At 43.9% G+C, this 14,193-nt stretch overlaps 1 protein-coding gene across 1 annotated transcript in view; it reads right to left on the reverse strand.

The window, feature by feature from the left end:
• Arfgef2 (ADP ribosylation factor guanine nucleotide exchange factor 2) overlaps positions 1 to 14,193 on the reverse strand; it is an 88,452-nt gene that overhangs the window by 19,062 nt on the left and 55,197 nt on the right. The window contains exons 20-30 of the mRNA XM_055595963.1: positions 11,552 to 11,680; positions 10,364 to 10,522; positions 9,373 to 9,520; positions 8,525 to 8,624; positions 8,335 to 8,375; positions 8,080 to 8,249; positions 6,252 to 6,403; positions 5,001 to 5,173; positions 3,723 to 3,883; positions 2,406 to 2,536; positions 2,141 to 2,270 (exon numbers count right to left, since the gene is read on the reverse strand). Of these exons, the coding sequence (XP_055451938.1) occupies positions 2,141 to 2,270; positions 2,406 to 2,536; positions 3,723 to 3,883; positions 5,001 to 5,173; positions 6,252 to 6,403; positions 8,080 to 8,249; positions 8,335 to 8,375; positions 8,525 to 8,624; positions 9,373 to 9,520; positions 10,364 to 10,522; positions 11,552 to 11,680 (1,494 nt within the window). The remainder of the gene's footprint in view (positions 1 to 2,140; positions 2,271 to 2,405; positions 2,537 to 3,722; positions 3,884 to 5,000; positions 5,174 to 6,251; positions 6,404 to 8,079; positions 8,250 to 8,334; positions 8,376 to 8,524; positions 8,625 to 9,372; positions 9,521 to 10,363; positions 10,523 to 11,551; positions 11,681 to 14,193) is intronic.

A 14,193-nucleotide genomic window follows, 5' to 3' on the forward strand; every position in this document is an offset into this window, starting at 1 on the left:
AAGCCAGAAAGAAACAAAACTCAAAGACTCGGTAACTTAAGTGCTGAAGACCTGCACAGGCGTGGGTGAACATGCTTGTGTTCTGACCAAAAAGAAATTTGCAATTGATAGCTGCTGGGAAAGGGGAAATCCGATTTCCTCAATGCAGTGACACTGGATATGGGAGCCACACACTTCAGTGAAGGCCAATACAGAATGAACTCCATGGGGTTTTTTGGTGGACTTCATGTTTGTTGGTTTATCTTTTGCTTGTTTGTTTTGATTTTGTTTTTGTGTTTTTTTTTTAAGACAAAAAGAAACATGATCAAAATGTACTATATAAGAAAAAGTTTAAGCTGGGCATGGTGGTACCCGCCTTTAATCGCAGCACCTGGTAGGCAGAGGCAAAGGCAGAGGGATCTTTGTGAGATGTAGAGTTTGAAGCCAGCCTGGTCTACGTAGTGAGATCTAGGACAGTCAGGGCAACACATTACAAAGAAAAACACTGTCTCAACAGCAGCCTCCCCTACCCCCCAAAATTAAACACATACACATAAAACTAAGTAAAACGAAAATAAAAATAACAACAAAAAAGAAATGACTACAAAGTGATTTCCAGGCCAGTCTAGGCTAGAGAACAAGACCCTGCCTCAAAAAACCCATAAATAAACAACACCCAAACAAATGCAGACCCTCAACAAACAGAAAAGGAACCAACAGGAAAAAGGTGAATAACACAGACAAAAAGCCAGTTCGTAATAGGAAAATCATGTGATCAGTGGTGGCAGGAAACACGCAGCCCCAGTAGCCAATAAGAACCTCTGTCATATGTTTTGGCCTATGCATAGCAATGAAATAAATTAAAATGTAAACTGCTGGGATGGTATGGAGACACAGGAATTTTCATATTCTGCTGACAGACATGCAAGTAACTAGGTATATTGATTTGAGTTCAGAAGTATGGCCTTCAGGCTTCTAGTCCTCAAGGAAAGAAAGAAGAACCCAAGTACAAGCGATTTTCAAGAAGTCTCACTGAAGAGCTGGGGAGGTGGCACAGCTGGGAAAGCCATGCAAGTATGAAGACCTGAGTTCAATCCTTAGAATCTATGTAAAAAGCCAGCGTTGGGGGTCTGGGGTTGCAGAAACAAATAGATCCCTTGAGCTTATACGTGTGTGCCACATACTTCCTGCATGCTAGCCAAGCATTTTTTTTCTTTTTTATTTATTTTTATTTTATGAACATTGGTGTTTGGCCTGCATGTATGTCTGTGCTGAGAATTGAATGTGGGTCCTCTGGAAGAGCAGTCAGTGCTTTTAACTGCTGAGCCATCTCTCCAGGCCCCAAACATTTTTCTGAAATGAATCTGTATCTGTTTGATGATAAGGAAAAAATTTACTCTAACATTAAAGAACAGGACAGAATTCTATGCTATGACTCCAACCATATAAACTATGTCTAAGAAAACACCGCATAGTGGTAGCTTCAGCTTCTATGTGATAGAGGTGTGAACCTTGTATATCCACAAATTTCATATTAAGCATATGCTATCTTTATGTTGGGGTTATTAAGCAGGGTATTCATGTTGGGGTAAGGGAGAAATGATGTTCCTGGAACAAAACTTTAAAAAAGGGCCAGTCAGGCATAGTGATACATGCCTTTAATCCCAGTCCTCAGAAGGCAGAGGCAGAGGCAGAGGCAGAGGCAGAAGGATCTCTGTGAGTCTAAGGCCAGCCTGATCTACAAAGCGAGTTCTAGGACAGCTAGGGCTGTTGCATAGAAAAAAACCTGTTTTGGGAGGAAAAAAAAAAAAAAAAGGAGGAGGGAGGGTTTGTTTTGCCCATGTTGCCCCTGTGAGTCCTTAGGGCCCAGTGACAGTATCAAACAACACACACAAGCAGCCACAAGCCTGCAGAACTGGCTTGCAGTGTCCAGGGCCAGGTGGACACACCATGAGTTACTTCCTCTCTTTCCCTAGAAAGGGATCTCTTAGGACTAGCTGACACTGGTCTAGGAGGGACAGTCCTTTTGTCCACTTGTAAAAGCACCTTGAATAGTTCTGTGCTTTCAAACCCATTATTTGGCAATACACCCCCAGGATGGCCAGCCAGGCCTTGGGCCCCATCACATCCACTCACAGGCAATACTGTTGCCATCACCCACCTCTGACTGTTGCTCAGGGAGTTTCATGTTGTCAAAAATTCTAAACACAATCCTGAACAGGTCCTGCCACCAGTGCTTTGCAAAGGTGTGGCCATAGCTCTTCATGATCTCGAACATGACCGTGAGTCCTCTGGAGGAAAAGCAGGAGAGCAGATGGGGATGAAAACTCCAAAACTGAGATGGGGGAGGGAACAAAGCTATAGGGAGCAAGAAGCTGACTCATTTTAGTGATGTCAAGGTCCAGGTTCCCTGGGGATTCAGTTACCTTGTGCGCACATCTAATTTGCATCTGTTAATGATGCAGGAGAGCTCAAACAGGATGGGAAACCAGCCTCTGACCCAGACCCTGTCACCAGGAGCCACATTCATGTCATCACTCGTGTATTCTTGTAGTACCTGCAATGAAAATCATTTCTCAGACATAGACTAAGCAAGCAGTAGGGATCAAAGAGGCAACTGAGGCTCCAGACAATCTCTTTTCATCAAATTCTTTGCTCAACAGCATAAAAAGGAAAATCCCAGAGACCAAGAGAGACATTTACCTGCACACCGGAGGTGTTTTCCCCCATGAATGAGGCAGATTCACAGGAGCCATGGGGTAGGGTGTTATATTAAGAAGAGTGCTAAAGATCAATTACTCACAATACCTGTGTTTCCGGAACATTACTGCAACACAGTACTCAACAGCCGCAGCTACTAGTTACCAAATGCTTGGTATGTGCCCATTTTACTGAGAAGCTGCCTGGGGCGCAGGGCTGACAACCTAAGTGACTGCCCATCATGTAACCAGGGCCCGGCAGGCTCTGCACATCCTGAGGGGCTGTCTGTCTTTCTATTTCATATGCATTGGTGTTTCGCCTGAATGTATATTTGTGTGAGGGTGTCAGATCCCTTGGAATTGGAATTACAGTTGTGAGCTGCCGTGTGGGTCCTGGGAATTGAACCCAAGTCCTCTGAAGAGCAGTAAGTGTTCTCAACCACTGAGCAACCTCTCCAGCTCCAAGATGCTGTTTAAAATGCCAAACAAGACAGTGCGGGCTGACAAGATGGCTCAGTTTTAAAGTACCTGCCACTGAGTCTGACGATTTGAGTTCAACCACCAGGACTTAGATGGTGAAAGGAGAGAACAGACTCCTGTAGGTTGTCCTCTGACATCCACACATACGCTATGGCATCCACCCCTAAACATACACAGCACACACAGGCACAAACACAACATGCATGTAATGTAATTTAATAGAATGTAATTTAAAGTAAACAAAGAACCATTAGCTATCATTATTAAAACCCATCAGTATGAATAAATGCCATGTATACACAGCACGGAAAATCTTAACCCAGCGGTGGTTACGACTTTCATCCACCCCAGGCAGGGTTTTCCTGGCTGTACTGGAACTTGCTCTGTACAGCAGGCTGGCCTCAAACTCAGAGATCCACCTGCCTCTGTCTCTTGAGTGCTGGGACTACAGTTGTATGACACCACTACCTGGCCTTGGACACGCTTTTCTAACACCGGTGGGAAGGGCTTTGTCAGTAGCAAAGGTTTTGGTCCCACCCACAGAAGGAAGGAAGGGAGACACACCCGAGGTCTCTCTGAGACATATTTCCCACAGAAACGGATGAGCCGGATGGCCTCCATGCTGGTGTCAGGGAAAGCAGCATTGCAGGCGAACTCAGACAAGCACTTCACAGCATCCTGGAAGGAGTCAATGGCTGCAGGGAAGTGGTGCTGGAAGATGGTAGCTGGGGAGACATAAGGCAGCAGGGTTTAGAAATGGAGGTCAGGGACAACTGCCTTCATGAATCTAATTAGGTCAGGGCTTTTCACAGCTGTTATACTTCTGTGCCTCAATTTCCTCTATGATAAAATGGAGGAAACAAAAGTTACAGTAGTTCTGTTTACAATGTCCATGAACACAAATATGGAACATTAAACATCTGCTCCCAGGGGAAAGAGAAGCTTCCTGTAAGTGTCATGTTCTCATCAACCAGTGACCGTGAGCCTTGTTTTAGCAGTGTTCAAAACAGTGCCTTGTGTAATAGGCACTGATAAGGTATCAGCACTAAAGTAACAGCCAACAGCACCACAACTCCTGCCTGCAGCAAACTTGTCTTTCTGTACAAGACACATCAGTACATCCTCCAGCCTTAGCACCATACTCTGGGCCATTTTCAAAGTGAAATCATCAACAGAAAGTATGAAAAGGTAAAAACTGTGGCACTTGGCAGACTGTTGGAAGGACCCCTGCTTGTCATGCTGGCAGTACCAACTTGCTCTACCTCAGCTCAGACTGTATCTTGGGTGACGGGTTTTCTGCTGTTCCACATACCCACATGTTAGCAAAAGACCACAAAAGTAGAGAGGGGGGCGGTGGTAGAGGGTGGGGATTAGAGCTACATTGTAGTGAGCTGGCAGCTTCAGACATGAGACTTGCCAGGATTGAGAACCAACTGTGTCTCATTCACTGGAGTGTTGTAAAGATGAACACATGCCAGGTCAGGTATGGTGGCGCATGCCTTTAATCCTAGCACACAGGAAGCAGAGGCAGGCGGATCTCTGAGTTCGAGGCCAGCCTGGTCTATAGAGAGAGTTCCAGGACAGCCAGGAATACACAGAGAAACCCCGTCTAGAAAACAACTACTACTACTACTACTACTACTACTACTACTACTACTACTACTACTAATAATAATAATAATAATAATAATAAAAGATGAAGACATGCCAAGTGCTTTCAACCCTGCCCAGCATGTTCATCCCATAACTGCAGAACTAGAGCAAGGAAGCCCTCATAAGAGTAAGGGACCATCTGCTAGATTTCAAGTGGGATGTCAGACAGGAGTAAACTGAGATACTTACAGACAATGTGGCCAGTGGTTTGGAAGGCCAGCTCCACGATGTTTCCATCGTGGTCAGAGGCGGCCTGGTGGAACACAGCAAAGATGTTCTTCCAGCCTGAGCGGATGTTGGCTGCCTGGGAGCTCACCATCTGGGCGATGCATCGAATCACCATGTCCCGGATGGTCGGGGACCTGGGCAAGAGGTGGGAGAGTGGGAAGATAGAGACACTCTGCCCTTTCAGACATCACACTGGAAACTCACATTTTAAAGCACAGAGCATTCTGTACTCTCCTCCTATGGCACTCTAGAATCAGAGAGCTCATCTTGCAGTCATGAAGCTGTCAGGTCAAAAAAAAAAAGTTGTGACTCTGCTTTCGTAAAAACTACAGACTGGACGAATCTGGATTCATAAGGATTTGGGCTGTGGAGCCAGAGTTGAGAATGTCTATCTCTGACTTCTTATTCAGTGACAATGCACAGCCTGTGGCTGAAGCCACTTTGCCAGCTTTTCTGCCCTCATTTCAGTGCACCACAATTCTACCAAATCAGTCACTAAATCCTTGAGACTCAATCGATCCTCTTTTGAGGCAGGGTATATGTTCAGATTAAGCACAAAACATGGATGAGAGTATACATATGTAATTTAAAATATAATATTTTTAATTTTATATATATATATATATATATATATATATGATGATAGGATAAATGGCCCAGCAAGCAAGGTTGGACACAGTATCACCTGGGTACTTGTAACAGATGCTCATACATGCTTGCAAAGCTAGCAAGCCACACAGTCATGGAGAAACTCTGTTTCTCACAAGTGGGAAGAAACAGGCTGCACGGGCCGTTCACTGACCACACAGCAGCGATTCAGAGAAGTAAAGAGAAAGCACACAAAGTAAAGATGTAACCTGCAGCAAAGAAGGGCTGACTGCCTACATAGCCAATTCCAAACCTCATAAAACACAATTCCCGGTTTTCCCATACAGAATTTTCAAGCTTACTGGAGATTTCTATGTACATATACTTACACATACACACACACACACAGATATATACATGTGGGGGCAGGAGGGATGCCAACTAGGATTGAACCAGGACTGCAGATATTCTAAGTAAGGGCTAAGCTAATCCCAAGTCCTTGAACTATGTATTTCTTACGTACTTGTTCAACCTACCACCAAGAAGAGAGAAAAAATTCATCATGTGGCTAGTGGTAGCAGAGACTTTTAGACACCAATGGGTCTTTACAGTAATGTGTATTACCTGTTTTTCTTCATAATATGCTCAAATGGCCTCAAAAAATCCTTCTGAAATCGGAAATTGGCTAATTCTCCCTTCTCCAGAAACTTCATAGAGAGTTGCCTCAGTGAGTCAACAGCAAAGATGGCCACATCCTCATTGGGGTTACAGCCAACCTAGAAGAATAGAAAGTGAAAAGCAGCTTCAGAACGGTTGTGCAAGTAGGGCTATATATCACAGGCAGCCCACCTGCAATCACTCTGGAAGGTTCATCTAAGACAGAAAAAGGTTCTTCTAGGCTGAGACCTGTCCAGTGTTGTACAAGTGTCATGATGAAAGAGCAGCAAGCCTCCAGCCTCCTTCCTGGGCTGGGATTACGGGTGTGCACACTGGCATGTGTGCTGGCACATGCTTGTTCTGTAAGTATTTATTTTGTATGTTTGTGGTATATGTATATGTGTGTATAGGGCTGTGTGCAGTGCATGTGGAAGCGAGATGTTGAAATTGGGTGTCTTCCTCCACTGTTTTCACCTCACTGAGACAAAGTTGCTCAGCAATCCTGAGCCTATGGCTTGGCTAGAATGGCTGGCCAATGAGCTCTAAGGAGCTTGTTTCTGAGACTACCTGGGGTTACAGATATGCACTGCCTAGTCCAGTTTTTATGTTGGTGCTGGGGATCAAACTCATGCTTGCACGCCCAGCACTTTGGAGACTGAGTCATATCACTAGCCCTCTGAATAGAATGAAACCTTGAGTGGAGAACTGAAGCCATGGCTGGCTTACTCCAATAGCTGGGTTTTAGAATGCCCATTTGTTCTGGATGTCTCTGGCTTGTCTCTGACTTAAAAACAAATGACAATTTTCCAACAAGGTTTTGGAAGAAGACTGGCAATGGGGGCCTGTGTATAACAAGTTTTGATACTGAACAGAGTGTGAGCACGGCTTTACCATGGGTCTCACGAGGAGATTGTGGGATTTCCTATGCTTCCATGCACCAGCAGGTTTGTCCAGGCACTATACTAACATTTGTGGTGTTAGCCTGTTCTGGATATGGGGTTATTTTTCAAACAGAGTGGCAATAATATGCACAGGTTGGCTGCACATGGTGATGCATATCTTTAATCCCAGCACTTGGGAGACAGAGGCAGGGCGATCTCTGTGAGTTTGAAATCAACTTGATCTACATAGTGAGTTCTAGGACAGCCAGAGCTACATAGTGAAACTGTCTCAAAGACCTTTAAAAAAGAAGAAAAAAAAAAAAAAAAAAAAAAAAGAAAAGAAAAGAAAGAAAAAGGGTCATGTATCCAGGCTGGCTTAGAACTTGCTGCATATCCAGTGATGAGCACGCTAAATTGCAGGTATGTGTTATAGGCGTGCACCACAGGCCTGCACCACCATGTCCTATGTATGCAGTGCTGGGGACTGAATCCAGGACTTTGTGCATGGTAGGAAAGCACTCTACCAACTGAGCTAGAGTCCCACCTATGGATATGGGGATTATAAAGTATTTTCAGTATCACTAGATTTTTAATTCATGCTACACAACTCCTATCCAAATATAAGAACATTAATCTTACCAAACTGTCCTTGATTTCACAGGAAAAAATAAATTGAGACACTCCCCCCTCCAAAAAAAAGGGTCAACACTTCCTATTGATTCCATTTTTTTGTCGTTGTTTTATTTTTCCAGAAAGGGTTTCTCTGTGTAGTCCTTGCTATTCTAGAACTCACCCTGTAGACCAGGCTGTCCTGGAACTCAGAGATCCACCTGCCTGACATTACTTCTTTCTTGAATGCAGCACCCAGTTTCCTTCAGCTGTCGCTAAAGTGGTCTTTAGATTTGAGCAGTTACCTTATTGAAATGATCTCCAATGACATGCCATATCCGAGACCACTGCAGCCGGATCCGGTTCATGTTGTAGTATGATATCTCCACAATCTTCTGCAGGCTGAACATGCGAGGATGGTGGGGAGAAGCCAGCTCATCCATTGACACAGCACATAGCCAGCGGACAAAGTCAACTACAGGACAGAGGCAGCAACATATAGTAACACTCACACAATCACAGTGGGAAGCACATATAGTTGTCACTAAAGTCATACATACCTATTGCATTTCCATCCAGTCTGGTAGAGCCAGTAAAAATTCTAGGGAGGAAATTGAAATTTCTCAAGTACTCGGAAAAGGCAGAGAGAAAACATTAACAGCTGAACAGATTAGAAATCACCACACCCAGAAGCTACTAAATGACACCAGGTGCAGGTGGTACAGCACCACTGGAGAACAAAATCGTTACCTGTCGACCGCGACAACCACACTCTGTGAGCTGGTTTCACCAACGGACTCCTGGAAGCTGGCCATCTGTCTTTTATCCACACCACCACTCACTAAATTACCTAAAACATAATGCACAAAATCAGCACAACTCCAAACACTGTCCAGTATTTAGAACAAAGTACCCAGGCTAAGCACAGTGGTGCACACCCATATTCTTAGCACTCAGAAGGCAGAGGCACAAGGATGAGAAGTTCAAGGCCAGCCCCTGCTATATAGTAAATTTGAGGCCAGCACCGGCGATAGGAACCTGACTCAAAAAAGCAAAGCACACAAACAATAGGAAGCACCCTTTGCCTTGGGCAAATAAATACAAATGACATAAAAGAGAACCAGGGTGCAAGTAAAACAAAGCCAAGAACAAACAGCTCCACTGCTGACAGAGTAACAAGCTTACGTTCTGGGTTTAAAATACATCCTTACTATAGACTCTCTTGCTTGTAGACAATCTCCCAGTGCTCAGGAAAACAAACTTGAAGCAAGTGAGTGGCCAAGGGCTCCAAGAACACACAGTGGCTCTTGTGCTGGACACTGGTGGGCTGTGCAGGATGTCACAGCAGTCACTCCTTACCCCCGAGCACACAAGAAGTAGATCCTGTCAGAGCCTGAACTGTACTGGCTGCACTGCGCTGCTCCACTGTACTTGGGCCCAGCAACCTTGGCTACCTCAGTGACATGTGACTCTGTCAAGTGACTTGACCAGTGCCCATGGAATTCAGAGACATGCGATTGGAAAATGGATGTGACAAGAAGAGCTTCACCACTGTTAACTTATGAGTCTTTGCTGGCCAGCTGGGCCTGGTGTCTTACCGAGGCCAAGACCCATGAATTCTTCTCCTGCCAAGGTGTGGCCCTTCAGGCTCCCTTCTCTTTCCCGCCCGGAGCCAGAAAGGTAGCGAGTCTTCACCCCAGTTCCTATCAGCTGAGCAAGCTCCAGCTGGCTGATGCATTTCAAGATCTAAAAAAAGAAGATGTGAAAAGTGAAGCCTTGCTTTACAGCCAGAAAGAGGATGCCACAGTCTTCAGACAGTTACTGTTTTCTGGAACATGCAGTTTTCTACACTAAGAATAAACTTGAGAGCTGGGCAGTGGCGGCACATGACTTTAATCCAGCACTCAGGAGGCAGAGGCAGGTGGAGCTCTGAGTTCCAGGCTAGCCTGGCCACAGCTACACAGAGAAACCTTGTCTCAAAAACAAACATCAACAACCAAAAAGTGAACAACAAACAGAACTGGTACAGTTGGGTCACACACATACATCAGAAATACCTGTGTGTGTATCTGCAAACTTCATTGCGGGTACAACAAAGAAAAACACTGCTTAGCGGGGCTCTATTTCCCATGCCACTCAACCTATGTGGTTGGACCTGGTTCCAGTTCCCCAACCTGCCTATCCACTCTCTTCCTCAGACTCCGCACATAATCTCCCTGGCTTCTGCTCTGTTCCTTTACCTTGCCACTTCTTGTCTTGCTCTGGGGTCTTTGCATTTCTGTTATGTCTGGAATACTTTGGCCCCACCAGCTTTAGCTGTGACCACATGTGTTCCCCTTATCAAGAAAACTTTCTTAAAACTCTCCTGATCACACTCACCAACACCAGCCCAAGTTGTGCTCACTGCTGTCTGTCATCATGCTATGTGTTTGCTGATCTGTTCTCTACCATCAGTGTAAGAGGGCACGAGCTCTGTCTTCATGGGCAACTTTAAGATTCAGGAGCTAAAGGGAGGCTTAATAGAACTGAGCAGAAGATGAAAAGAGTAAGAGGTCTAGAGTTATCCTGAGGAAAGGCAGAGACACATACCTCATGCCAAGAGTTGCCAAGGTAGTTGCCATCGGTGTGAGCCACAGTGATGAGCGTCTTTATGGTGTCGATGTTTTTCTGCTTCATTTCTGTGATGCTGGAGCTGGCTGTCAGCAGAGAGAAGCGAGCAAGAGCCTGAACATAGGCATCTCGTTCCAGCTGAAAGAGAAGCCCAAAAGAGCACTATGACTCTACCCACAGTGTGGCCACTAACGTGGCAGGCTGGCACACTGTGCTTGTCTGCTATTTCCAAAAGTACACAGTAGGCTTTTGGCTCACCAGCACTCTAGCCATCCCATGCTGGAATGGTTCCAGCACTGAACTAACTACCTGAGGCTTCCTATACACAACTACACTTGAGAATGAGTTCTCTGCAGTGACCTCAATCACAGACTGTCTATCTGTCCTGTGTTCTAATCTGTCTGCTGGATGCCAAGACTGTTAAATAAGTGCTGATATTTACAACAATCCTGTAAGGTAAGTATAAGTAAGTAGACAAGCTATGCCTTTGAATTTGGAGGCCAACACCACCAGGCTGGAGAAATCAGAGTGGGCTTTGAAACCCTGACTTCCAGCTTCAGACCATCAGGTCTTAACACGTAAGAGAGTTGAATGGGGACAGAAGACTGAAGCTTTTTGAACAAACTAATGGGCAGATTCTTACTGACCTAGAAGCAAGGTGTGGAGAAGACACCAACCTTGTGACTGTACAACAGCTTAAAGACTGCATTGATTTGTTCAGTGTTTCAGGATTCAAACAAGGTTTATAGACCATCCACTTCCCCAGAACATGGTGGGAGATAGGGAACTCATAGTAAACATGGGTTATAAAAAGCAGCAGCTATTGTAGGAATGCTGAGAATAAAATTGAGGGCTTTTGGCCAGCTGATCACACCACACACTTTTTACTAGACAGTTATGCCCTCAGCCAGAGCAGGTAAATGTGGCAGATGGACGAAGAGGCCGTTTTATTATTGCTAGCCCAGTATCTAGTTTTAATCCAGATTTCCAGGATTCTCCCCAGTGGAGCCACTGTTAGCATAAAGGCATGGGTTGTTTCTCAGTGGGAATGAATAAATAGTTTGCTAAATAAACATCATCAACTGGAAACCCTTGGAAGTTTCCAAGCTTTAACAATCTAAAAAAACACATGATGGTATCTCTGGAAACCCACGCAGTTCTACCTACCTGCATTCCAAAGATGCAGGCGATGCGGACTGCACACCTGATGCCCTCCAAACACAGGGAGGCCACCTCTGTGTCATCACAGTTCTGCAGGCCGATGCTATAGGCTGCCAGTAGTGGTGTCCACACCAACTGCCAAGAAACTAAGTTTCAGCATGGCAAGAGCACTTAGAGTATATATACAATGCCAATTACAGAAATAGCCAAGATGCTGTGATCACTGTAACACTGACCTCAATCTAGTCCGTTCACAATAGGAAACAGCTGCTTATAAACTATGACCACTATAAATGTACTATTCAACACTATAAATATAAATATACACTATAAACATAAATATACAACACTATGAATATATAGTCAACTTATATTTACAGCTATAGCAGACATCACTAGTAACTCAAAGATGATCTCTTTCCCTGCTAAATGTATATGGGGATTGATAATCAGGAGGTTTGAAGATTTGTTTTATGTATATGAATGTTTTGTCTACATGTATGTCCTGTTTGTGCCTGGCTACCACTGAGGTAAAACAAGAGTGTCACAGACCCCTGAAACTGGAGCTATGGAATGTAACTAGGAACAGAGCCCTGGCCCTCTGCAAGAGCAACCAGTGCACAATGCTGAGCCACTTCACTAGTCCCACACAATCAGTTCTCTACACAGCCAGAAACAATCAGAGGTTGGCATGCAGCGGGCTGGAGAGATGGAGAGATGGCTCAGAGGTTAAGAGCGCTGGCTGTTCTTCCAAAGGTCCTGAGTTCAATTCCCAGTCAACCACAAGGTGGCTCAGAACCATCTATAATGAGATCTGGTGCCCTCTTCTGACCTGCAGGCAGAAGACTATAAATAATGAATAAATAAATCATAAAAAAAAGTTGGTTTTTGCAGAACAAAGCATGTAAGTGAGCTGTGCTCAACAATACAGGCCTTTAATCATAGTAAAAGTGCATCTCTGTGAGATACAGAGGCCAGCCTGGTCTATGTAACAGGTTCAAGGACAGTCAAGGCTATATAGTGAGGCTCTGTGTCAAAACAAGTATTTTGGCAAACTGTTTCCTCCAATCTCAGAAACAAGAATGTTTCTGAGAAAAACATTAAAAGGTATTATCAAGAACAGTCACAGACGGTTCAGGCTGTCCATAAGCTGGATACAACAGCTGCAGAGAGACACTGAATAGTAGAAAAAACTGCTGGATTAAATCAGCCTGTATATTTTAAAGAAGTGTTGTCCTCAAAATGGAAACTGGGATATTTGTTACGTTGGGGAAGAGGTTTTGCCTTTGTTTCCACAGGAGAAAAGCTGTGGATACCATCAAGACTGATAAAGATTAGATTCAAACAGGAGAGATCTCCTGAATAAGGAGAGGTGATAGCTCATCAGACAGCTTGGTCATTCAATCCAAATTAACTTATAAAGACTTTTAAATGTCTTTCATTTGATTAGGCATATAAAAATAAAAATAATATTTTCAAATGGTAATTTACCAAAGGCATACTTGTCTTACTGGCATAAAATGAAAAATGGGTGTTCTTAAACTACGTATCTTAAATCTATGTTAGAAGATTGCCATATGGCCTACACCATCTTGAACATTAGCTTTTGAGTTTTCTTCTTTAAAAAATTTTTTTTAAATAATTTATTTTTTAATTAATTAATTAATTAGTTTATTTACTTTGTATCCCAACTGTAGCCTCCTCCTTTGTCCCCTCCCAATCCCACTCTCCCTCCTTTCTCCCCACTCATGCCCCTCCCCCAGTCCTTGAGTTTTCTTTTTTTTTTTTTTTTTTAAGATTTTATTTATTTATTTATATTACTGCTCTATCTGCATGCGCACCTGCATGCTAGAAGAGAGCAGTTGAGGGCATAGATAATTGTAAGCCACCATGTGGTTGCTGGGAATTGAACTCAGGACCTCTGGAAGAGCAGACAGTGCTCTTAACCACTGAGCCATCTCTCCAGCCCCAAGTTTTCTTTTTAATAAAAAGGATGTTTTTGTTATTTGGTATTAAAAATACCATTAAGAGATCTAAAATGTTTTAAGTAAATTCCAGGGGTTACTACAGTTCACACTTGTTTTCCAAATCTCTAAGAGTTGGAGTGATTTGAAGCTAAGATAAAATATCTGAGCAGGGCAGTGGTAGCCCATGCCTTTCATCCCAGCAGAGACAGGTGGGGCTCTATAAATTAGTTGTTTTCTTTTTTCTTTTCTTTTTGTTTTTTTTGAGACAAGGTTTTCTTTGTGTAGCCTTGGCTGTCCTGGACTCACTTTGTAGACCTGGCTGGTCTCAAACTCACAGAGATCTGTTAGCCTCTGCCTCCCTGAGTGCTGTGCTGGGATCACAGGTGTGTGCCACCATGCCCGGCTAATTAGTTATTTTCTAAATTCTAGAGTTATAGTGAACAAGGTGGTAGTGGTGGGGCATGCCTTTAATCCTACCATCCAGGGACAAAACTGAGATATAGCTCCGAATTGTTATATCTGCACACTAGAAACCACAGATTATTTATATTTACAGATCATTATAAAAACCCTCTATAGCATTATTAGAAAGGCAGCTAATTTCCAATGAGGACACAAACAAAGAGCAGCTTTTGCAACTGCTGCTAAGCTCATCTTTGTGGATGCACATCTGATCAGTAT

Source organism: Psammomys obesus, unplaced genomic scaffold (genome assembly GCF_907164565.1).
Source record: "Psammomys obesus unplaced genomic scaffold, mPsaObe1.curated_primary_1811, whole genome shotgun sequence".
NCBI classification, from domain to species: Eukaryota; Metazoa; Chordata; class Mammalia; order Rodentia; family Muridae; genus Psammomys; species Psammomys obesus.